Source organism: Schistosoma mansoni, chromosome 2 (assembly GCF_000237925.1).
Source record: "Schistosoma mansoni strain Puerto Rico chromosome 2, complete genome".
Classification (NCBI taxonomy): domain Eukaryota; kingdom Metazoa; phylum Platyhelminthes; class Trematoda; order Strigeidida; family Schistosomatidae; genus Schistosoma; species Schistosoma mansoni.
Genome location: NC_031496.1, coordinates 4,452,520 through 4,479,163, shown reverse-complemented (window position 1 = coordinate 4,479,163; position 26,644 = coordinate 4,452,520). Strand labels below are relative to the sequence as shown.

The window sequence follows — 26,644 nt, the reverse complement described above, 5'->3', positions numbered from 1 at the left end:
TAGTGGTAGCCAATCACTATTTAAAAATTTTATACACATTTTTTGGTTTCTTGGAAAATTGAGTGGTTATACAACGGAGATCCGGTAATGCAGAGACTTAGTGTAATCAAAGATGTGGTACTTAGCAATAGGTCGTCATTATTACTATCCCATTATAACTAAGTGTAGAAAACAAACAGAAAATAGACTAATTGATGTGAAACACCTAGAGTATAGATTTATCCCTGTTAAACAATAAAGTATTATGATCGACACAGGATTTGAAATTCTTGGATTCCATCTTATATTATATAGGTTTCGGTGTGCACCTCACTGGACTGGCTTGAAAACAACTAGGATAAAACATTTGTCCCAACACACACGTATTTTGTAACATATATCTAGTAGAATTTCTCGTAGACAATCATGAACCGAATTATTCAAACCAAGTGAGAAATAAAAGAAACTATAAAACTTAATTCGTTGTTATAATGGTGAATTACTTTACATATCCTTTGACGAGTATTAATCGAACTATTAATTAGTGATATTCCTTATATAGTATTTATTGTAAGTGATCCTTAGATTCATTCTTTATTTTTATATCCTGTATCTCGTTCATAAATTTCAGTCAATCAACTACAAATCTGATAAAGTGTATATTAGAGTTGTCCTAATTATCTATTTACTGAGTTTTATAATTTTACACTGCATTATGATATAATAGTAGAATTGCATCAATCAATTGAGTTTTTAATCAGAAACAATATTAAGGTAATTGTAACCACTGAGCTCATCTGCTAATGTTACGATTAGAGGTTTAGAAAGGTGGAAATCACCGTAGTTTATTGATTGATTAGTGAAGACTGTAGATTTATTGTTATCGGTGTAGGCAATAAAGCAACAATAAATGTCCATTTTTACGTTCCACATTATTTTAAATTAGTCATAAAATAATGTAGAACGTAGTAAATCTGTGCATCAGTTCAAGTTGCCACATCATATCAGTAGAGGAAGATATAATCATCCGGACAAATGCCAGAGTAATAGATACAATGACAATATCGCCAGTATCTTTTACATCTTATTCATTTTGATTTCTCAACACTGTTTACGATCGTTGAGTTTATGATTAACTTGTCTCTACTTATTTCATTAGGAACCTCGAGAAAGATAAAGTTCCAGATATCCATCAATTTAACAGATTACTCAAAACTCTGCTTATATTCCTTCATCTTTTGGTTTAGGTTAATAGTAGATATTACTGCTATTTGAATACCACTTAAACCTTCATCAGATGGTGGGGGTGGCATCAATTTCATGATCAATTAAATGTTCTTCTGGTTATTCCTGAAATACATTCTTGAAGTTTTCATCAGTAAGCTGGACTTAAATGGACCTTTCTCTTGGGGTTTTTTTTGTTCAGTAAGATGTAGACAAACGCGCCCTTACATTGGAACACGATTTAAATATACGCTTTAGAATAAATGGATGTCTTCTATTGAGCATCTTCCACGATGTCTAATGGTGATATGGTTCATTTGTATCCGTGAGTAAAAGATTATGCTGATTTTAATAAAGAGTTTGCTTTGAACAGTTATTAAAAATGAAGAAAATAAACGTATACATAGATGATGAATATTTAGAGAAAGAAACATTCCTATACATACATTATATCAGTAACAAATATCAATACAACTGGGTGGTACGTATATATATATATATAAATATATATAAACTGAACTGGAGAGCAGTCAATCAATTATAGTTCTGACGTGTCATAATTTGATACCATCTTCAAACTTTTATCATCATTAACATCACCACTATCATCAATGTTATCACTATTTGTTATTAAATGTGAATAGATTTCTTCATAAAGTTGTATATCTGATTTAGTGAATAAAATATTATTAGGTACAGTATATTTTTCAACTTTTTTATCATTTGTTTTCGATTTAGATGAAGAAGAATTCAATAGATTATTATTTAACCATTGAGTAAACTGTCCTGGAGTTGATTTCAGTAAATCTGCCAATTGTTGATCAACATTAACTGTAACAGAAAAATATATAAATATAGTAGTTCGCATTTTAAAATGACCTTAGTTAAACAACCACTACAAAGTGGAAAAAAATGGACAGTCATTTCATCATGATATGAAACTCTTCAGTAGTGCACATCTATATGTCCTCATTAGGAATCAGTGTAAGGAGGCCAATCTCAAAGTTCTAAAATATCACAAATCGACTGAAGTTAAAAGTGCAAACCGTTGGAAGTCAACTCAGTCTTCCAAAGTTTAAGCGGTCACCTCCAGACTTGAAAATCTTGAGTTCAGTTCTCGGTAGGATTGTGGAGGGACACTGCTGAGGAGTCCAATACTAAGACGAAACATCTTTATAGTGATTATTAGTTTTTAGTGGTTATCTAACCAAGTCAGCTAGATTGTAATGTTAAACTACAAAAATCTATGATTAAACAAGATGTGAGCGAATGTTGATTAACTTAAACAATATGACGATACATTGAGAACTTGATCATTAGAAATCGATCTGCAATAAGAGTTATAAAGCACGACATCGATTATTATTCAGTAACAGATTATTACAAGCACACTGTAATGGTACAGGAAAACAGTCAATGCTTCAATAACACGATGATAGTATCCTTGTTTGTGTAAGTACCACATTTTATCTGCAAGACATTAAACTTCTCGAGATCGATATCTAGCGGTATAATGAACGTGTTCATTATGAAAGAGTCTCAGATTAAGACGCAAACACTTTTCATTCTTTCTGACTTTCAACAGTTATCCATCTAAAGTCAGAGTGAACAAATTTTAAAAACTTATTATATTAATACATTTGTTTAGTACTACAGAGATTAATTGACAGTTATGCTCACCTATCAACACGATACGTTGAGAAATGAAACAATTTATACATTATACAGTTAACGGTGAAATTAATAATTTTCGTAATCTTCAGACATACGCTATCTTTATTAAGAAAATTGCATTCAGATTGAAATCATTGAAATTTCAGTAAGTACTATAATGGCAGTAGTAGTAATAATAATGATACTAGGATTAATTGGAATAAGCTGAAATTTTCATTTTTTTTTAAACATTTCTCATGTTTAGAATTTATTTGTCAACGAATAGTGAACATTTTCACAGTTTTATAGCTCTTAAAGCTGAATGAATTCTGTCGATCAAATTATAATCCTCAAAATGATCCAAGTGACTTGACATCGAATCAACTAAGTTGAGATGTAAGGTGGTTAGAGATAATTGGCAAGAAAACTACATTGGCCTACGTTTTGTGCCATTTAGCACTTATGCTTCCTGTGGCGTTCGAACATCAGTCAATATGTCCGAATACCTCCAACTAAAAAAACAAGCTAAATCTGCATGTGTGAAAAATAGAGAAAATTAGGTTTTACAGGAAAAGAAAATATTCTACTCTCAACTTACTAGTTTTTTCAAGTGACGTTCTGGCTAATGGCCAGCAACCGACTAAACGTAAAAATATATATCTTGCACGAACATGATCGAATGATAACTCCCAAATCGGACATTTACTTATACATAGACCAGTTGAATGACGTAATGAATGTTTATGTGTTGGTGAAGACAATGCATTTACATAATCACACGATTCTAAACTCATATCATTGATACAAAATTCACAAATATCGACTAGTTCCGATCTTCCACGAAGTAAGACACCTTATGGTTAAGCGAAGAAAACAAGTACAATGTGAGATGATGAGAAATGAGGATAACCAATTTTAATATATACGTGGTAATTAGTATTAACAAATGAAAACATTGAGTAAAAAAGGATAAAATCGATAACACTGCGTGTCAGATTCATCAAAGTACTGTGAACAACGTCGATTAAAGAGAGAATAACGTCTTCGAACATTTATTACAAGTAATAAGAGAATGATTGTTTCACAGTTGAGTAATAGGATGCAAAAAACTGAACGACAGAAAGTAACTACTCATCAGTAATATGGTTATGCTACACAAATCTTAGTGAAGCACTTGCCTTCAATTACAAAGCTTGGATTTCAATGCAATGTCATATAAATTTTACGCTTTAATTTCATTCTTTTTTATTTTTGAGTCCTACATACTCTAGGCTTAGACGTTCTTTACACTATCACTGGTACTATCATTTTATCCCAACTCTGTGGATGTCGATCTATTTAACTTCCTCTAGTTGTGTTTATATGCGGCCTGAGGATGAAAATTCTTAGTCGTACCTTTAACGACCAAGAGTATCCAAATATATCACTTGCCTGTACTCATTTATCATTTCAGTGTCAAGCCGTACGGGAAAATTATAAAGTAAACACTCCTGGAGAAAACCGATCATATATCTAGCAAAGGTATCGGCTTGCGTTTCCTTGTTAGGAGGTTAGATCGAATTCATAAGTATCAGTAATTTGTATATCTAATTATTGAATTTCACCGACTACAAATTCCTAGTTATTCTTCAGTCGTCTCACGTGCATCATTGGTCGGGTGAACGTATAGGAAGGGTGTGTACCTGAATCGAATGTCATGAGACGAAACAGTACTGTGTTAATTACGAGTGACTTTCTGAAATAATTGGATGAAATAAAACTAGAATATGAAAAACTAACTATCAATTGTTCAATGAATTATATAGTATTGGAAAACTGGGGACTCTACAGTATTCACTTTTTTGGTAATAAATAAATAAATAACACAATCTTTGTTAACTACAACAGTCATAACTAAAAATACTACACTACTACAAAAATGATTTGAGATAATGGATTATTATCATTATCATTACTCAATTTTGTATTGTTTGTTTGAACCTTCCCATCAATATTTGGGACTGCAATTGATCAGTCTGTTATTAGCATATGAGAATCCTGTGAGGATTGCCTCAATATTGCCTCAAGTCACAAGCATTATAAGCTTGGATGGGTGGTGGCTATCAGTGGAATCCAGGACACGGGTTTCGTCCTATCCAGGACTCATCAGCTGGATATATCTGCATTTCAGGGTTGATGAACGGTGCTGGGTTGGAGTCCGTGAGTGAACATCAAATCTGAGATGCATGTGCATTCAGCTGACGAGTCCAAAACAGGACGAAACGCGCTTCTGGATCCCGCTGTTAGTCTTTATCCATTCTTGCTCATCATTAATATTGTTTATATAGGTTAGGTATAGAAACAAGGCTAAATGGGGTTCGGAACTCTATTTATTTGTAGAGGATAATAGGCGCGTATTTCTGAGATCTTTCAGTCTGAAAGGACTTTGAACAGTTCGCCACTAGATATCAATTTATCATGAAAAGTAACTTTTGATTAAAGTGATTTCTTAAAAAAATTCCCCATCTAAAAAATCAAACAAGCATTATTAGGAAGTTTGCGATTTTTCGTTGTTGGTATTAAGGACTACAATTGGTCATTTTTATCGCAATATCTGTACTCTAACTGGATTGCCTTAACATAGCGTTATTTCATAAGCTTCAGTATATTTGGTATGCGACTAGCAGTGAAACCCAAAAACAAAATTCACATCCCATATATGACATGCCAGCTGAAATCAGTAGTTCAGTGGATAATATGTTGGGCGTTTGAATTGGTTTTCGGGTCCGGGTATGAACATCAACACTGGAACGTGAGAAATACATCCATATAGCGAGTCTTAACTAAGACGAGATGGGCTTCCAGGATCACTTTAATAGCCGCATACCGAATACATCAAAACAACAACATTGTTTATTAAAATTCTTACTTGGAAAACGCTGAACAACATTTACAACATCTTTATGTATAAGATAATGCATTAGTACTTCCAATGATTGTTGTAGAATAGTTTTTTGAAATAATGACGTATTCTTGTTACTTTCGTTGTAATTTGAATCTGGCATATCAATGGAACAAATCATAGTAGATAATGGAAGATCTGGACACCGTCCAATAAGCTTATTTACATGTTTCACACCAATATTATATAATGGATCGTACAATTTACTAAGAATTATATCACAGTTAAGCATGTCTAAACGAATATGTAGTGGATCAAAATGTTGGTTATATTGTGAGGATACATCTAAAGTGTGAAAAAAAGTATAATGGTAGAGGGAAAATAAATAATATTTTATCTATACTCGATTACATTTGACAAAAATAACTCTAAAAGCAAAATAAGAACAAACATTTGGAAAATATCCCAAACACAAAATTATACAACATCATAACCGATTTGAAGTATAACATCACGCAGTGAAATTGATTGGTTAAGCAACCAATGAGAACCAAGAAACACTGAACAGCTTGCTTCGTACTAGTAAGAAACTTCAGTATTTCATATCCCGGACAAGAAAAAGGATCTAAGCAAAGATATTTAGGCCACCGCATGAGCGTTTAACCTTCAGATCACTGAGTTAGCATCCACTGGTTTAAATTCTTAACTTTAACCTACTAATGGTATTACAGGGATTATTATCCAATGTTGGTGGTGACACTTGTATAATGCATAACATGATGGAACTAAACTAGTCTCGGCTTCTCACTAAAATTCAGAAATACCTCAAGCTTGCCAAGAAGCTTGAAGGTTATTGATTTAATCTGTAGTTGGATTGTCGATGTGCACTGTTGAACAGTCCAGAAGTGGGACTAAATAGATATATAGTCCTTCCAGTTTTTCAGTGGTTATCAAAGTAAGATGAACTAGTGATATGAAATTTAAAAATAGATGATCTCCAAACTATCACGTAAAGAAAATGATAATAAATATTTTAATTTCATATTTAAATCTGATTCATTTTTACTGAGTTCAACTATGTGTACTCAACTTTAAGTAGTATTGTTTGTATGAGTGAAATAGTGATACTAACAGATATAACAGAACGAGGATTGAAGAAACGGCAATCCTTCAAACTAACTAAGACACTAATAAAATATTATAATATTGAATAAAGCCATTAATAGTAATAATATGAATTCTCATTCCATGTTTGTAAATTTCGTTGCGCCCATTAATCCCCACAATGAATTATATGAATCTACAAATATCCCAAACTAGTTAAATTATATAACAGTAACAATTTGTCTATATCTTCGTATGATCATGTATGTTGACCACGTGTCACGACCTACATGCGTATTTCTCTTACTAACTTAAATACTAGTTGCTTAAATCTCCCGATGATTCATCCACTTCCTTACATAAACATATGTGTTTCTTAAAGCCTATTAATTCATTCGGCTGTAATATCTCTCCCTCTGACTTTAGATTTTCTATTTCGGGTCTTATCATTATCGAACTGACCTTCCCGGAATGGTATAGCCTCAGGAAACAAATGTTCCAACCAATGCAGATTGATTGAGTCGTCACGATAGGAAAATCCGACTACAATATCAAAGTACCAGATATGATAGAATAAAGAACGAACAGATAACATAGAAGAAGAAAAGCACAAGAAATTATTTGAATAACTGTAATGATATCAGTAAGAATATTTCACTCACTTTGCTCACTGAACCTGTATTTACACACATTGTGTATCATTTGAATACCAGTTCTAGCATCGATATTTAATTCTTTTTGATAGACATTCAAGAATAAACTGTCCAATAATGATTCTGGATCATTTGTTTCATCATCATCTTTAGAACATAATGATTTTATTGTACGCCAACGACCCAGTTTTGATTCATTTTGACATAATACAATCAGATTTTTGAAATTATTTAATGCAAATGGATCGGAAAATTCTTTTTGTAACCAATCATTCGGTAGATATTTACTAGTAATCCATGTTGGAAATAATTCTTCCTGTGATGAAATTGTCGACAAAGAATGATTTACTTGAATAGTTGATGTCAATGAACTGCAAAATCGATTATTATTATTAATGATTTGGCAAAAGAAAACATTTTGATTACGATGAAAAATTAGTGTTTTAAAATTATGATTCAGGAATATTTTCGAAATGAATGTACAACATTGTCTATAGTGCATATTGTGATGATTATATGAAGTATGTTTTCTTCTTGTTCTGTAAAAGAACAAACAATCATTATACATTATTATATCATACCCGTTAAATGCATAATGTCTACTATATATGTGAAAAATTACACTTTACAAAGTCATATGATCTTAACAAAAAACTACACATTTGTGATAATACACTAGTCCTATCGCTATTTTTATTATTCAAATATATGGACTTTTTTAAAAGTTAGATTCTCTGATTCCTTCATCGTCTCATGTTTTATGAGAACCCCCTTTAATGGTAAAAATTGGTAATTAAAAAGTATAGACTACCGTATACTTTCAATGTTCCCATCAAAGAAAAAAACCAACAACTATCCTAGCTTTGCATTACTCTAGCAACCTATAAGACGCTGTAATACTTGATACACCTGAAAAAATTGCTTTCTTATCACAAACACCTATCAGGATTTCATGAAAGTCTTGAGAAATCTTTAAAGTGTCACAAAAGACTACAGAGGTTTGTTTTGCCTATCATTACTGAACCGATCGAGCGAAGAAAAAAGAGGTATTTATGAGTCACAGTGACTACAAGCAAAGAAAAAACAAGACGAATAGATATTTTCTCACATATTAACTGAATGAGCACACACACAACACTTTCAATTGATTCATTCCTTTTAACTTTCTTGGAAACAAAAAACAACTGATCACTATGCAGATTATCAGTTAGATGATTTAAGACAATCTGTACGATATTTTACGAAATCTAGTTTCATACTAGTAATTTTAAGGGGTCCGATGTTCCTTGTCTTATATTCTCATTTTGGAAAACTGTCAGTTTCATAGTGACAGATATTAAAACAGTAAAAATATTAAGCGACTAATGATAATATTCCATAAAGATTGCTTAGTATCATAAAGTAAAATAGATATATGAAGACCATTTAAGGTTCCTTAACAATAATATTTAAAGCTTCTAAATTTAAATATCCTCAGTTCTACTCCCTACTTTGGATCGTGTGTGTGCATGCGAATTATTGAGGATTCTTCAGTCAGTTAGTCAGTCAGCTACAACGTGGGACCAGGCAAATATATGCATCGGTTCAAGTTGACACAACACCTCATTATCGCAACAAGATGAACAGCAAGTTTATAGAAGTAGTTAATTTAGTGGTGGTAATATATAAAAGAAAGATTGTTCATAAGGATATAATACAGGATGAAAGATATGAAGCAATTTTAATCTCATAGTTTAAGGAAAGACAGAAAGTGTATACCCCTACACCATTATGATCGATTCTGAGTCATATCACACACAGTCTCCAACTATTGGTTACGATATTCATGCGGAACCCAACCAACTAGTCTACATCTACCAAAATGGCTCAGACTACAAGTTAGTAAATTCAAGCACTGATGCCATGTTCTGGTTTGGCCACCCCTAGCTCTCTTCCAACCATCGCCAATACTAGTCGGCATTGCGCGTCTTGGTAATCGGTGTTCAGACATACGTAACATGTGGCCCAACTATCTCAGTTGATGAAGATTCATAACCTCATCAACTGATTTACCATCACTGCCTAATACCCTGCATCTAACCTCACTATTACTTACCCGGTGATCACAGTAGATGCGAGCAACATTTCTAAGATATCTGTGGTCAAATACTAGTAATTCACGAGTATCTTCTATTCTTAATGGTCACGTTTCCCAGCCGTAAAGTAAATCAGAGCGAACTGCTGAGCAGTATACTCGTCCCTTAATTGGTAGACGCATATCTCGTCTTATCCATAGGTGACGTAAGTTGACAAAAGCCAAACGAGCGTTTCGAACTCATTCAGAGACTTCGTCAGAAACCAACCCATTAGTGTTAATCAGACTCCCAAGATGAATGAAGTTGTCGACGAGTGCGACAACTTCACTCCCTATTCTTACTTCAGGTGTTGACGCAGGCCAATCCTGAAGCAACAATTTCAATCTACAGTGTGAATGACGCATCCCAAACATTCTGGCATTGTTGATCAGTGCTACCAAAAGACTCTACATTTCATCAGCGTCTTCACCAAATGGGACTTTGTCATCTGTGTATTCTAAGTTAATAAGTGGACATCCTGATAGGAGACCGATTCACGAGAATTCAGACGACCGGAACGTTATTTCCAGCAGTAGGTCTACGGTGAAATTAGACAAAAATGAAGATACTGGACAGTTTTGTCAGACACCATTTGAGGTTGCGAAATCAGATGATAGTTCGTCATAAGCTCTGATTCGACTGGTAGTATTCGGATAAAGAGCCTTCACCACAAGGTTTATGTACTTCTGAGGTACACCTTTCAATGACAGACACTGCCACAGAGCCTCTCGGTCTATAGAGTCAAATGCTGCTTTTAAGTCAAGAAAAACTATCGTTGTCGGACGCCGATAAGCATGTCTGTGCTCTAAAACCTGACGAATAGTGAGTATGTGGTCGATGCAGCCACAACCACGTTTCAAGCCAGTTTGTTTTTCTCGTGTTTGCAGTTTACGAGTCTTAATTAGGCGTCCGATAATTATTGAGGCAAATATTTTAGATGCTATATTAGTCAAAGTGATCCATCTATGGTTATCACACAATGATTTTGGCCCCTTATATATTGGAACAATCAGTGATTGTGATCAATCGGATAGGATTACATCCAACTCCCAGATTTTAGCTAAAATATTAGTCAACCTAATCGCTAAAAGTGGACCACCATATTTAAAGACATCCGGAGCCAACCTATCTGGACCAGCTGCTCTTCCTCGTTTCAGATTAGCTATAGCCTTTTGAACTTCAACTAGAGTCGGGGGACCTACTTCAATGTCCCATTCAGACTGTCTGCGAATGGTGGGTTGTTGTAGAGTAGCTGAAGGCCAGCTGAATCGCCTCTTAAAGTGTTCCGTCCATCGTTCTAAAAGTCTGGACTGAGAGCAGATAAGAGTGTCGTTTTTTGCTGAAATTATCTCGCTTACACTTGACTTCTTAATTCCGGTTTCTTTTATTAATTTGAAAAGCTGACTGGCGTTACCTACAGCCGCTGCCTTTTCCATCTCTTTTGCTTTCATTACCCACCACCATTCACGGTCGTTCCGAGGACTTTTGGTTAACCTAGATCTGATTCGTTTTCGCTCTTCATCGTGTTCACAGCCTGATGGGATGAATTTACGAGAATCTATCAGTACGTTGAAGGCTTCAATGTGTAGTTTGGAGCGAAGTTTCAGTAGACCTGGGACAATGTTTCGCGCACTAGAATCGTTGGTTATGGGGACACTTGAGGAAGAAGCCAAAAGAGGAAGTTTAGTGTTGAAAGTCGACGTACGAAAAATAATAGTAATTGAAGAGGGAGATTGATTATGAATACAGTGATCTTGAGTGCTGCTAGAGGTGTGAGGGCGGTTATCACTTCTCGGTTGCCCACACCGTGGAAGGGTTTTTCTAGAGGTACCTGAAAAGGAAATTGAATTAGAGGTGGTCTTAGTGGCCTGAGAGCGTGACCGCAATTTCCAAGGAACAACTGCTTGAGGTCGGTCACACACGACCATTTTATGAGTAGATTTCGTGTTAGCTCCATAACTGTTGGAACCTTACCGCCGGAGACGGAAATCCGTAGGATAAGGCGAGGTATGCATTTTTACGGTCGATCTTTTCCAACCCTACCCATCCTTGTGGGAGGGCAGCATCGCTGTTATGCTGGTTGTCTGAATGAAACAGCCTACTGCTGTCACACCTCTGTACAGTCAGCCATACGACTTCGCCTTTATGACCTTGGGTTTGCTGCTTTTAGTCTTACCGCTCTTCAACCGACCTGCCTGGCATAGTAGGACTTTGAGGAATGATTAGTGCAGCCAGTATAGCTCGATTTGTTCATCACGATAGGCAAGCCCGACCACCATGTCAGGGTAACAGCAACGGTTGGGAATGAGAATTCTTATATTAGGACAAAATAAATGATCTGTTATAATTGGGTTTCAACAGTTATTCAACTAATATCAGATAAGGATCAAAAAACTGAGTAAATAACGTCGATTTGCTCTTAAAATAGTCTCAGTGTTTATTTTCCAACATTACAAAGCCATTTGATAACTATCAGGTAAACAAAATGTATAAATCACTAAGTCTTATGACATGCACATTATGATGTAATGATCGCTTTGTAGTTAGGGGACGTCTCACTTTCACCCAGCAGGTCTCAGGTTCAAACTCCATAACATCTACTTAGGTCTAGACAGTATAGTATTATTTCACAAACTCTCATACAAACAGTAAAGTTCAATCTTGAATAAATAAATTCGTAATTGAGTTTCATAATATCTAGGCAATTGCTGAACAAGCGTTAGATATCCATGAAAAAGAAACAGAAAATATGCTTTTACTCATTAAACTTCATTTATTTTATGTGATACGTATATACAACTACATAAATCACACTGTGCAATAACAAAACAAAAAGTATCTATTGGTCATCATTCTGCTCATATTCAATTGTTCGATGTTCAATCATTTAATATATTTAATCCATTCAATTTTGAAGACAAAATGGACATCACTTGTGAACTGTGTGGTTGATTTGATTTTACCAATAACCGGATCAGGAGAATAGCCCATTCAACACAGAATGAATTGAATGGATCCCTATTTGTAGCATCTAATATCACTTCAAAGGTAGATAAAAATGATGGTGTAGGTGTTGTTGAATTGATTAATTTCTCGCTGACATCATCATCGCCTACCATGTAATTATCTGCGTCAAATTTGTGTAAGGCTAATGAAAGTGATAGTTGAGGAAATTGTGTAATCAATCCAACTATGCACCGAATCACATCTTGTTTAAAACAAATAGCTTGAATTAATGAGAAGGGTGATCTCGTAGATAGTAGCACCTAAATTAAAAAAAGGGAAACATTGTAGGAAAAACAAATTGGTTGATTCATCCACGTACCAAGTGCAGATTCTAGGTACTCGGTTTCAAGCCGCACTTCAGTTGCTAGAAGGCTAACAATACTATCCGGTTGGTAAATCAAAGTAGGTGGGACAGGGTTCGACCTGGTACCATGCGAGTTGATAGCCAAGTGATCTAATCACTAAGCCAGAACCTCACAAGCGAAAAGCACTGAACAGTTATCTCGCCCCAGTACAGAGTATCTCAGAGTTTTGCATCTACGACCTCATTAGGGGTCGAACCCAACAAGGTTAGTAACCAACTCTGGGATACATGTACATCTAGCCGACAAGTTACAAATAGGACGAAAAGCACGTCTTAGATTCTACTGATAGCCACATTCCATCTATTCTATATTAACCTATTAGGAGTGGCACCTTTAGACAAAATAGAATCTCAAATTGAAACGAATTATGGTTACTACAATTGAACGGTTAACAATAACACAAGTACACATTGCTGAAGCAATGCTAGTCGTTTACACAACCTGGATTCTGATTATTAGAGTTAGAAAGATAGTAATAGGGTTATGATGCTAAAGCCTAAACATAACATTTTAAAACTATATCGTTCTTAACTTTGTCACTTTTTTGTGATATTCAATAGTTTATTTACAATAACTAAATTTTAACTGGCTAATATATGATTGTTTAATAGCAAGGTCAATCTTGGAATCGCCCACGGCTGTCAGTTCGCTCTAGTCCTACTAAAACAGGTACAAATTAAAATAATTAATGCAACAACAGAATAACGAAAGAAAAAGAAAAAAGTCATACCATTTTCTTCGCTAATTTTGATGGATAAACAGTAAAATGTTTGTTTTTCACTAGATCATTATTGAATGGTAAATTATCTTCGATTGAATCAGGAAAATTATAAAATTCCTCAAATTTATGAGTTGCATAATGTGTAATCACTAAAATACCGCAAAGAATTTTTAATAATTCATTAGCATACTCTTGTGTGATTGGCATGTTCTGTTCTGATGGTTCATTACTTTTTTGATGAAGTGATAGTATGGATGATGATGATTGAACGTCAACAGGTTGTTTATCATTATCATTACCTTCTGAATTTGGTGTAATACTCTCGTTTGTAATCAAACTACTGTTACTACTATTATCCAAATTCGAAAAAGTGATACTAGCCAGTATATGAACCAAACCACGTAATCGAGCATAAGGATAGTTTACATGCTGTGAATACAAAAATGAGAAATATAAAAACACATTGAAACTGTATAGGTCAATTGTACTAGTACAATGTCCAGTAAATATGCGAACTAAAGTAATAAAAACTTTATAAGAAACTACGATACTAAAATTTTATCCTCTTTAAAACACTACTCCCAATCAATTATAATGATATGTTATCAATTCAGTGAAACATTTATTTCATCATCCCTTTATTTTAAATTATCTACAATATTCATTGATTAATCATTACGTGCCAAAAAAATCTATATAAATGAGTGTATCTAGTTATCAAGGTAGTTGTTGAGTTCATAAAATACGTTCGTCCACTTCTGGTTTACATACACTAAGATATATACAACTACATATAAGTGAATTTATAAAGTTCTGATTAGTGGTGTTTGGAACCTCGAAATTTCCAAATTCTAACGTTCCCATGGTAAATACAGTAGTAACAAGGTTAACCGACATACTGCTAGTATGAGGGGTGTGTGAAGTGTCGAATTTTGTAGTTTGTATCAAAAATAGACCTTAGACAGCTGGTGAAAACCAGAAAATACTTGACAGCTATTTCGTCATAGTACAGGACTTCTCAACAGTGTACATCCAACACCCCAGAAGAAATCGAAACCGTTGGGTCTTGTGGTGAGCGCTTAACTTTAAGACCACTGAATAAGAGTCCAATGATTCATATTTCTAAACTCAATCAATTTATGATATCGCACAGCTATCTTACAATCTCACTGGTAAGTACTTCATACCAGTTATGGCAAAACTTCACTGATCACAGCTATTCACTAGAATTCCGAGAATTACCTGGATCCTATTACTAGTGGGTTTGTTGATGCATAAAACCCAGTTGAAGAGTCCTATACTAGGACGAAATGGCTATTTAATACCTTCTAGTCTCTAATAGCTGCTTACCTAAAGCCACTTAGTGTTATGAACTGTGTAATTAACTAATTTTACACATAATATACTGATTTAATTTACCAGCAGATAAACTGTATTATTATTAGCCTGAATAGTTACATCCTCTTCTGGAGAACAAACAATTAATTCTTTAATCCATAATGAACATAATCTAGAGCATTCATTCAACAATATTTTCATTGTATCATTCATTAGGCAAGAAGAAGAATGAAACATTGCTAGATATGACATCCAATAACCTAAACATGATTTCATACTGGTAGGTAAAATTCTTTGTGGTTCAGTTGATAGTTCCGACTGATTAGTTGTTACATCTTGACTTAATAACAATAAAGCTAATCCAGTGATATCAATTATTAAATGAATAAAATCAATATCAATATTGGTAATGATTCCATTCAATGGTAATGGTATATTAGATTTATTTAAACTTGTAGCTAATTGTATTAATAATAATTGAAAATGGTCTATTTTCATTGAATTATCAATGGGTTCAATTGTTTGACATGATTGTTCTAAGATATAATGTAGAATATATTTATCTCTTAAACATTTATCATATAAATTTTGAAGAATAAATTTAGGCATTTTATCATTATTAACATTTTGTTCAATACGTAATAATAATAAATATAATAAATAAGCATAATGACTTGATAAACGATTATGATTCATTTGATGATGATCATTATAACCCCATAATGATAAACCATAATCTGTTAAACAAATTAATGGACGACAATTAGATAGTAGTATAATAAATAATGAATAAATATCAAATACTTTAATAGATAGTGTTGATTCACTTAATAAATTAATTATCACTTGTATACATATTGATAGACATAGAATGATATTTGATTGAATAAGAATAGGAATAAAACACCAGAATGAAACAATTTTATCCTCTTGAAATAAACATAAAAATAATGAATCTAAAAGATTTTTCAATGAATTATATACATCTTTTCGACAATCATTAATATTCTCAATAGAAAGATTATTATTATTATTTATGAGTAAATCTGGAATAGTTGCTGCCCATTGTCTAAGTGAACGTAGATATTCTAATAGACTGGTAAGTTGATCATTTGAAAACAGTGATGGGATATTATTCAAACCATTGTCATCAGAAGGGATACATTTAATTAAATCAGTACGTAGTAAACTCACAGCTGAAGATTGAATTTCTTGAGATAATTGATAAACAATATCCAATTGATTGTTCTCCTATAAGGTTTAAAAAAAGATGATTGTATTTATGTATATATATGCATGTAGAAAGTAAACAAAACAAGAATGTATGTGAACAAACTCAAAATTATTTACAAATGATACACAAATAGTCTAGAATTAAAAAAACATCAAGATTTCTTGTGAACATCTAGATAAAGAGTATGAATGTGTATAGTTGGTTTGTTAACTTGTTGATAGTTTGTTTTCATTGACGTTAATATTCATGACTAGAAAACAAAAACACGGTGGAAACAGGTATATTTACGGAAAGAGAGTACGTAATGTACATAATCTCAGTACTAGTAAGGATTTGAAATATTTGGTAGTTGACATTCAGGACTGAATTTGGATCAGCTTTTGTTTTATCATTTATGCATCTTTAGTAGACTATTTTGACATTGTCATTTTAAAACATGTAAACTGTGGCCATTAGTTAAATCTACAAAAAGCGTTCTGTCCTGAATTCAATCTCGAATATAAACAAAAGGATAATTCAAAGTCTTACTGATAATGACATAAACATCAAAACCCGTTAAACAACTGGATAATGTACTGATCTTTCAAGTGAGAAGTACTGGTTACAAGATTAAATGTGCACATCGGCTCTGGGAAATAACACATACACTCGGTCAACGGGTCTTAAGTAGGGCGAAAAGTGCATCCTGCGTTTCACTACCTATAATCTATAGCTTAATACGAACAAATCTAAAAAACAAATACTAAAGTTTTTCAGTATAGGGTTTTGGAAATTATTAAATTTCATTGAAACCATGAGCCGATCAACTTTAAACAACAGTTGAAAACCTGAAAGCACTGGATAGCCGTTTCGTCCTACCATAGGACTTAGTAGTGAGCATCCATAGTCCCACATACAGGGCTTGAACCCAGGACTCTAGGTCTCGCGAGGTAACGCTTAACCTCTAGACCACTGAGCCGGGATCCAACGGTGTTAATGTCTAACTTCAACTAATCTATGGTGTTTCCCCGTCATCCTCCATTGTCTTTAGTGAGTAACTGACTACCCCACACGGTTGAACTGCGCTGATCACGGCTTCTCACTAGAACTCTGAGAATTACCTTTCGAAGCTAGTCACCAGTGAACACATGACAATTTTCAGTACGACGTTGTGGAGATCGCTAAATTTCATTGAAATGATTGAAATCTTGAGGAGTCCCATTCTAGGACAAAACGACCGTCCAGTGCTTCCAGGTCGGTTCATGATTGAAATGGAGTATTGATACATAACAAGATTAAGAATAAAACACAGTCAAATCCGAATAAATGCAAATACGGAAAGAGATAAAGAGACAATAATCCGTGCTTTACAAAAACAACAATTCCACTCAGTAATCAGCCATTCATTTTTACTTTATTTATCGGATAGATGTAAAGAAACAGTCTACGCTTCAATAAGATTCTCTCTCCTAATTACCAGAATACATATTTTTTCAACGGTGTAAAACTATTCTAAGGAATTTTTCCTGCATTTCTCTCAACTACTTAACTACGTACGGTAATCATATTCATGGGCTTTTATGAAAAGTTTACAACCTATGGCATGAAATTGATTGCTACTAAATTCGAAGGCTGCCACATTGGTTAGTGTATTTTTCTCTTCATATATCCTATAAAGAAATAAAGCTCATAGTATATATATATATATATATATATATATATATATATATATATATATATATACTAGGATTAAAACCATTTCATGGGAGCAAAAATGATTGAAAACACCCACAAATAAATAAAAAGTGACAGTTTTATTATTCTTGAAAAACGTTTTTTGTTTAATATTCAAAAGTCAAACGAATAAATAGGATTCGCTAAAATATTACACAATCCATTCGTAGACTTAGGCAAAGTAATCAAGCATGTGTTACTGAATAAGGTGACTATTATTATTAACACCATGGTCTACATCAGAAGTCACTGGATTAAATTCACATCCTCTTATGATTACAATTTTGTTAATTATCAACGGATATTTCTTATCATTTAGAGTAAAGAATTTCACCTCAATTTATCTTAAAATAATTATCAAAAAAAAAACGAGAAAAAGATCGTCAGAGCAACCTTATCTTTAGAATTATACCACACTACTGAATGAGATCATAGTGAAATGTTTATTATTCCAGTCTTTTGGATATTTTCCACTACCAAGTGAACGTGACTACTTCACAGAACAAACGGTAGCATAAAATCTATTATCATTATCAATTTAAATAGTATTAGTTTTTACTACTGTTTGATAATAATCATCTTGAAAATCCTTCTATCATTCCATTCACATTCAATCATAACCTCAAAATATTCCAGAATCTATCACCTTATTACCACTGGTCATGAACTTTAAAAACATTTGCACGATTTTATGCTGAATAATTTAACGTACACAAGTAGTGAAGATTGATCTTGTGTTCTGATGAAAAGGACTATTAGATTGTTTAAATTGAAGTAAAGATGGAGTGATGCTCGAATCACAAACATTTATATACCGAGTCAGTTAGTAATTGAAGCTAGAATTCATGCTTCATCTTGTTTAAGAGGCTTCAGTTGGATCTGCCTATATCTGTCCTGATGGGAATATTATTCCAAAAAACAAGGTGGAAATGTATGATGAAGGAATACTGAAACTTAGGGAAGACAATGACTGAATGAATTTACGGCATTGTGACCTACTCTGAATCACACCCCTCAACGTCACAAACTACTGGTTGCAATAACCACGAGGACCACTTCCAGGTAGTCTGTATCTATCAAGGTCACAGATCAGCAGTGAGGGAGTTCTCTGACCGACGATACGCCTTGGTTTGCTTTCACCCAGCTTTCTTTTAACCTTCTACACCAGCTAACATCTGTCGAGGTAGACGGTGGTTAGGCATACTTGACACATATCTAAACCACATCAGTCAATAAAGACTCAAAGCCTCATCAATCGACTAATAAGTTAATTCGGTAATGCATGACCGAACTCCAAATCAGTACTTATTTAAAAATAAAACCACTAGTTACTTCTAGGACAATGATTATTCATGGACAAGAATATTTCTACTGGAATTATCTACTAAATCACTTCAAATGAGATTATATCTTAATGGTATTTTCGTTAGTACAATCTAAGACATGAGTTTATAATTATACTTACGGACACGTCGGATAGATGTACATTCATATCTACAGAACGAATGATATTCCCATAATGAATACATCAATTCTAGTCACCTAAAACACTTAAAATAAGTGGTTTAGCCGTTTCAATTATTTGGTGAATACTACATTTGCCCTAAATATTATTCGAAAGTGACTATTCCACTCAATAGACAATACATTGAATTTTATTGTCTTATTATTTGCTTTAGAAAGCTTTGCTAATTTCTTTCGTGCCAAGTAAGCCTGACGTAGTAAGTCCAAAGGAAGTATAACCAAGCATACAATAAGCGTAAGCGCTAACAAGTCCTTGAGTGAGTCAATTTATCTACTTCTAAATACATTTAAGTGCTTAGTGCATTCTCTACTTTGTATTAATTACATTTTCATCATCCACATACCTGAACTAGGAACAAGTGTTAGAGGTGGGCAACTAAAATTAATGCGATGAAATATATTTTTTATGCCAAACATGCCAAATAGCTCCCATATCTACTCATAGAAAGTGTCATTAGGAAATTACCTACTTCAAGTATATTTTTAATCATCCATTTTCTTCCATGGTTCACATATTCATCTCGAAGTGAACGTTAAGAACCCTAGGTCTTCAATGTTTACTAAATATGCCGTACGCAAAAACTTCGGTTAATTTTCCGTTCACTTAGTAGGCTAACGCTGCACTTAATAGGTACTTTTTATTATTGCTTTCATATCAAGAGGTTGGAGTTATGTACAATTGTCCAATATGAATATCTCCAAGTTGAACACTTAAACCGATGTAAGTAGTAACAACCGTAAAGGAAACCCTATCCCTCTGAACAAGTATACAACGTACATATATATATATATATATATATATATTCGAGAATATTAATACACATGCAAACATATATCATGCACATATACTGTCATCATATACGCAGGATTACTAATTAAGAACAATAATTTTTTTACCAAAAGAAATAAATGGACTTTATTTGTTATTTATATATAAAAAGGCAACAAGAAAAATGTATTTACAGTTAAATGATAACATGCAACTTCGAATACATACATACATACAAAAAGACGAACTGACAAACATTACAAAAACGTAACTTAAAAACTTGTAATACGCAAAACAAAACACCTCGATATGTTATCAATGATATATGTTATCGAAAAAGTATCTTTCTGACTGACACCAACAAGTTCTTTCTAACCACAATCCATATGTATTGGAGTATTCACCAAATGAGAAACATGAGTCAACACCACGTCTTTGATGAGCAGTAGTGTGGATGTGTGTGTAAGACACAAGGATGCAAGCGATGCGGAGAAGAGGAAGAAAACTTATACACAAATAAATTAAACCAGTGATTATAGTGAAACAAAAACAAATTGCCTTGAATAAAGATTCCAAAACAGTCTACTTCACACACATATAATTTCGTGTGGCAACCAATAATAGAAATGTGACTACATAGTATTTATGGAATAGATAAAGGGGGCAAAAAAAGTCCTCTGACGAAATTATAATATTCTCGAACTATGATAATAACTATAGTGTAAAAAGTAGGTTTTCTATTTCATCTTAATTAAACAATACACCAACACCCCTAAAATACAGCATTATTTCAGTAGATATTACTAAATAAAAAAACAGTATAATAACAATAGTAATAATAATTGTAATAAGTAAGAGAGGATGTGAAAATCTACTAGTAACACTGCAACGTACTACTCATTGCTGGATTACGAACCTGCAAACACGCATACAATTACAACATATGTAAAAGACAAACAATAAAATGAGGAATTAACTGGTGAACAGTAGAAAAACATGAACATCATTTATAGAAAAACATGAACATCATTTATGGTGAAACAACAGTATATATATATATATATATATATATATATATATATATGGGTATATATCTAGGTGATGAATTCCACAATATGAGAGTAATACTATTAATAAATGAAATAATTCATTGACGAAATAGATGAATTTGAAAGAGGCTTATGTACACGAAATACACACAATGAACTGAAGCAATAAAGTATGTTGTATATGACATGAATAAATTTTACAAAATAACAGATCTTATCGTAAACGTTTGAGTGTCTGTAGAATAGTAGGTCTTTTTCAGCAACAAGAAGAAAAGGAGAAAATTAGAGAGGTTATGAGGAAGAAGAAAATAATCGAAAACTAAGAGCTACTATGTTGAGAGAAGAAAACACTGTTGGTTGAATATCAGCATATGTGGAATTACCAGTTGATGAAGATGAAGAAGAAAATGTATATTCATGTTAAAGTAGAAATTAAATAAACAAACAATCGCATCATCATCAAAACAAACAGACAAAATGTGTGCATACAATACAGACATTAGTAAATATTTCATTATGTATAATACAAGACAGTATTAAAGATATATATATGTACTGAAGATAGACGAGTGGAGCAAAGTTAATTTCTATATAATAATGGAGCATATAAACTATAGATGCACTTTCTATCAGAAAATAATAATGATTAAATAACAGAGTAAGTGACTGTTTGGTAAAAGTGTGAGCAAACACTCAGACATATGTATATACAAATACATACGCATGAAAATCAGGAGAAACTGATAGTAGAACTTGTATATCTTAAACACATAAATACATGGTAGCTAGTTATCCACTCAATTAGGTTCTGATTGTCTCTAAAGGGATATATATGAAAAGATACAGAGAAGATCAAAGGAAGATTAATCAGAAAAATACAACCAAACTCTAAAGAAAATATATCAGAAAGGTGGGATAAAAGTTAAAGAGAATGCAATCTGTGTAAATTATGATTGGTCCTAGGGTAAATGACGATGAAGATGATGATGGCATATTATCCACAATTAACAATATATTTATCAGTGTGAACTTTCAATTGACGCTGTGGATGATGTTGATGATGATAATTCAAAACGCGGACGTTTAGCGTTTGGTGGATTATTGAATAGTACAACACTCGAAGAGGTAGGATTACCCTGGAGACGACCAATGGTTTTACTACCACTGCTACTACTACTACTACTAGTAGTAGTAGTAGTAGTAGTAGCACTAAAACAACTACTACCAATGGTATCATTATTCCAAGAGGTTAATTCAATACACTTCTGTGATGAATCAGTTGTAGCGGTGGACATAGCAGCTGCTCCCGCTGTTTTCGATTGTTCTCGTTGATATATAACATTACCACCCTAGAACAAAGACCATAATAAAAATAAAAATAATGACGATATGAAGTAAATAAAAACAAATAAGCAAGTGATTAGACAATCTAACCGTAAACCAATAGAATTGTGATGATGAAGAAAAAAACAACAAATTAAAGTTACTAACTTGTATTTCTTCATTGACAATAAACTATCATTTAGATGAATATTCATTAATATCTAGATAAATAGTTTGACAGAAATTAGTCACCAAGAACAATATCCAAGGACATTATCCATGTAAAATGCTTTATTTGAACTAAATCTAAATGATTCAGTAATATTGAAGTGAACGAGAACACAGGTGGGGATAATCGAATGTATTTGAATACAAAATTACAGAATCTCTTAGTAAAATCTGAGAACCATACAGTAAATACTTCATTTGCGAAATGTCAATCAATCGTCTCAGATTTGACTGTCCCTTCGTTTCCATACTAATCACTCTCTGTTCTCGTCCTCTTCTCTTCGATCTTCTTAACATTCTGACCCCAGGCATTCCACTTTTTATTGGTGACACATACTACTTATATCTGTTGACATCAGTACCACATACCATAATATCTCTTGATTGAGCGTATTCAGGAGAAATAATACATCAAGAACGAAATTTAGATAAATGTTGAATGAATAAATCTAAACTTGTCAAATTTTATTTAGTCATTAGTTCTATAAAGGTAGGGAAAATATATGAGGGAGAGAGAGGCAGATACAGTAAAATGTTGAATATTGTGAATAATTCACAAGATATAAAAACAATAAATCTGTGTAATGGCATCTTGATGTTATGAATAATTAAATTTTACTGAATAAATAAATACAGTCATTGTTTATTATAACAAAGATATTGTGATGATTTTGTTTAGTTAAAAGAATAAAAACAAAAACTAATAGTTACAAATTGAAAAGTGTTTTCAAACACTATAAAAAGTTTTTAGAAAACAAGAAGCATCAAATATATAGTTGTGATGTCAAAACATTAGTTCTTACCGAAATAAAATTACATGTAATATAAACAGGGTGGATAGAGATAAGGATCATATTGATTGTTAATGAATTGTTGCTAAGTTGTGGTTAGTTGAATTTAGTCTTCTCTATTCAAGCTATTCTGATTGATCCAAACATACAACGCTACTGATCTCAATCATTTTTTGTGCACATCAAAGCTTTTCTGAAGTATTTCGGACCCTTTAAGGTTGATCTTGTGGGCTTTTTCTAACGAATGTAGCGTTATTACAGATTCATTCTCAAGTTTCTTCAGATCAACCGAGGATTTAGGAATATGTTTCAAACATTGTTATTGTTTATTTAACCTTAAATTTAGCCGTCTGGATGTTTCTTACACATACACTGCATTGCATTCATAACACTTGATGTCATAGATAACTTCCCGTTCCACTTTCTTTGGTAGACTACCCTTAACTTTAGCTAAAATCAACCATACAAAATCACTTGTTGGGAAATGAACTCTTATATTATGTATATTTAGAATCATTTACCATATATTTATTTATTTAAACACATAAATATTGGTACAAACGGGTACCAGATATATATGCGCCACACAAATCTCATTTGATTTATGTGAGGGCTGTGATACTGCCCGGGTGCCCAAACTGAAGCAGGTGGTTTGCTTAGGGGACCACACCCCGAGCCTTTGAGCTAAAGATCTGATCCACAAGGTAGTGGGGCATCGTGAGGAGATGCAGTCCCATGGTAGCCGGTGACCAACCATTGATTCATACACCATTTGTTCCCTCAGGATACTGGAGCCCATGTGCACCATTGGTTTTCCAACTCCCCTAGGTGGATTTTCCGTGTCCACCAACTCGGTTAAAGCGCCGGACATTCGATTTTCGTAAACAACACCCCCGCCACGGGAAGGCAGTGAGTAGGACTTTCCTGGCAGAGGCTATATACGCGTGGCCATGTGAGAGCATTTCGAGAGGGAGAGCGGACTCTCCCCACTCTCGGCCGAACCAGGGCATTTGGGAGCCATTTACCATATACATTATTTTAGATAGCCTATTCTTGTGCCAGTTATCAAGTTAACTGATTAAAAGAGAAATTCCGGTATTTTTTACACAGTTGCTGTTATAACTTGGTTTAAGACAAATAATTTAAAAAACAAAGCAATAGTGAACGAGTAGTAGAATAATCTTCAACTGCACTTGGACTAGACCTTACCAAAAACGAATGTTGACCCAACTGTCAACTATAGAAAAGACAAAATAAGTAGACCTTCTACTAAAAACTCCAACCAGTCAAAGAAACATTGGAAAACCCGTGAGTTTGCAAGGGATTTCTAGGATTCTTTTAAGAAACAGTCATTCACAATGCAAGTTACATAGAGTTGAATCGAATTGCAAAACTGAGGTTTAAAAACTTAGAAACTGGATTTTTTTAAAATCCACTTTCTGACTGATTTGGGTTGAATTTTTGAGAAATAATACATTCCCAAATATCTTCTTTCTTCAAGCTAATCATACGCATGTTTTGGTAGACGGAGCTGCACAGGCTTTCATGGAACCCGCGCGGGTGTGATTTCTCGTTTGGTCTTTGGACTGTTTATCTTCATTTCCAAGATATGGAGAAGTGTGTCCACGAGTATTGGTATACAGCAAGAATTCTCGTCGATGTATCGAACAAGCAGTTGAATTTTATATCTGGTCCATATGTGTCTTTTAGCATGTGCTTCGCATATTACCAACACCTCTCTTCTAATGATTATCCCAGGCAGACACAGAGGACGATAATCTCTTGCATATTTTGGACCCGGTAATTGGAACAGATGATAACTGATGCTCCCTGATGGGATTAAGACACTAAAATCCGTTCTCATACTCCCGGTAACAGTTCTCCAGGTGTCTGAGAATATTCCATTGTTATTGGTAATTTATCCATCAATTGGAAGCTAGAAGAATGTCTTTATGTTAACGGCTACTATCTATAGAGATAATAGAAGCAGCTGATCAAAAATTGAGAACTAACTCAGCTTGTCATTACAACAATGATCTAAAATAACACAAGATATTACAGTAATAACAAATCCTATCTCATCAAAATACATGTTGTTTTCTTCTGACTAGTATCTAAATAATAAATTTGGTCTCATTTTAATGTATAAATGCTGAAGCTCTACATGACAATTACTTACAAAGTATAAGTAGTATATATATATATATATATAATCGTAAATATTGTCTGAGACGGCGTCTATGAGATTGGTTTCTAAAATTAGATGTATGATCTAAAACTTTTATTATATCCCATATAAGGATTTGAAAACTTATCTTCATAATCTAAAAATCACACATTGAATAGGTTGTACAAGCAATAGGTTGGTGAACCGATAAACAGTTTACTTAGAATGACGTAATATTCATTGATCCATTAGTTTACAGAGGGGCTATTCTTAAGACTTTATTCGCTAATATAAGAGTCCATGCTTAAAGGTATGATTTTGAATAGACGTATGAGTAAACACAAATATCCCTCAGTATAAATTCATCCGAGAAAATCTATCACAATTCAGAAAACATTCGAACAAAGCACATTAAGTTAAGATAAAGCGTTTTGAATTCAAAAGCTAGTCGCTATTATCAGAAGAGTGAAGAAATAGCTGAATAAATGAAAAATATCCATTTTATAACCTTGAAAAATATCCGTTTTAATTATGATCTTAATTACTACTGAAAATGAAAAGGACTTCTATATATAAATGTGCTTTGTTGAGAATGTGAGAGAATGTAAGACAATCCATTTACTAACGTCAAAAATGATGAAGTAACTATGATTAGAGGAAGCAAAGATAATTTCGCGTTCTTTTGAATTTTAGGATTTTAACGCTTATTTTCATCAGCTAATAAATACATGGATTGAACTATAGATGAACATTTTATGTAACAATATAAGAACTCTACGGAAATTCCTTAAACAACTGTCATTGTTTA

General features: G+C 33.3%; 1 protein-coding gene across 1 annotated transcript in view; it reads right to left on the bottom strand.

Moving 5' to 3' along the window:
• Positions 1–1,741: 1,741 nt before the first annotated feature.
• The window catches only part of Smp_142380 (hypothetical protein), a gene marked incomplete at both ends in the record, with an annotated part of 39,561 nt that continues 14,658 nt past the window's right edge, over positions 1,742–26,644 (bottom strand). Inside the window, 7 exons of the mRNA XM_018795403.1 lie at positions 1,742–2,034; positions 3,455–3,709; positions 5,765–6,082; positions 7,504–7,810; positions 12,542–12,874; positions 13,710–14,129; positions 16,233–16,289. Coding sequence (XP_018649719.1) covers positions 1,742–2,034; positions 3,455–3,709; positions 5,765–6,082; positions 7,504–7,810; positions 12,542–12,874; positions 13,710–14,129; positions 16,233–16,289 — 1,983 coding nt within the window. The remainder of the gene's footprint in view (positions 2,035–3,454; positions 3,710–5,764; positions 6,083–7,503; positions 7,811–12,541; positions 12,875–13,709; positions 14,130–16,232; positions 16,290–26,644) is intronic.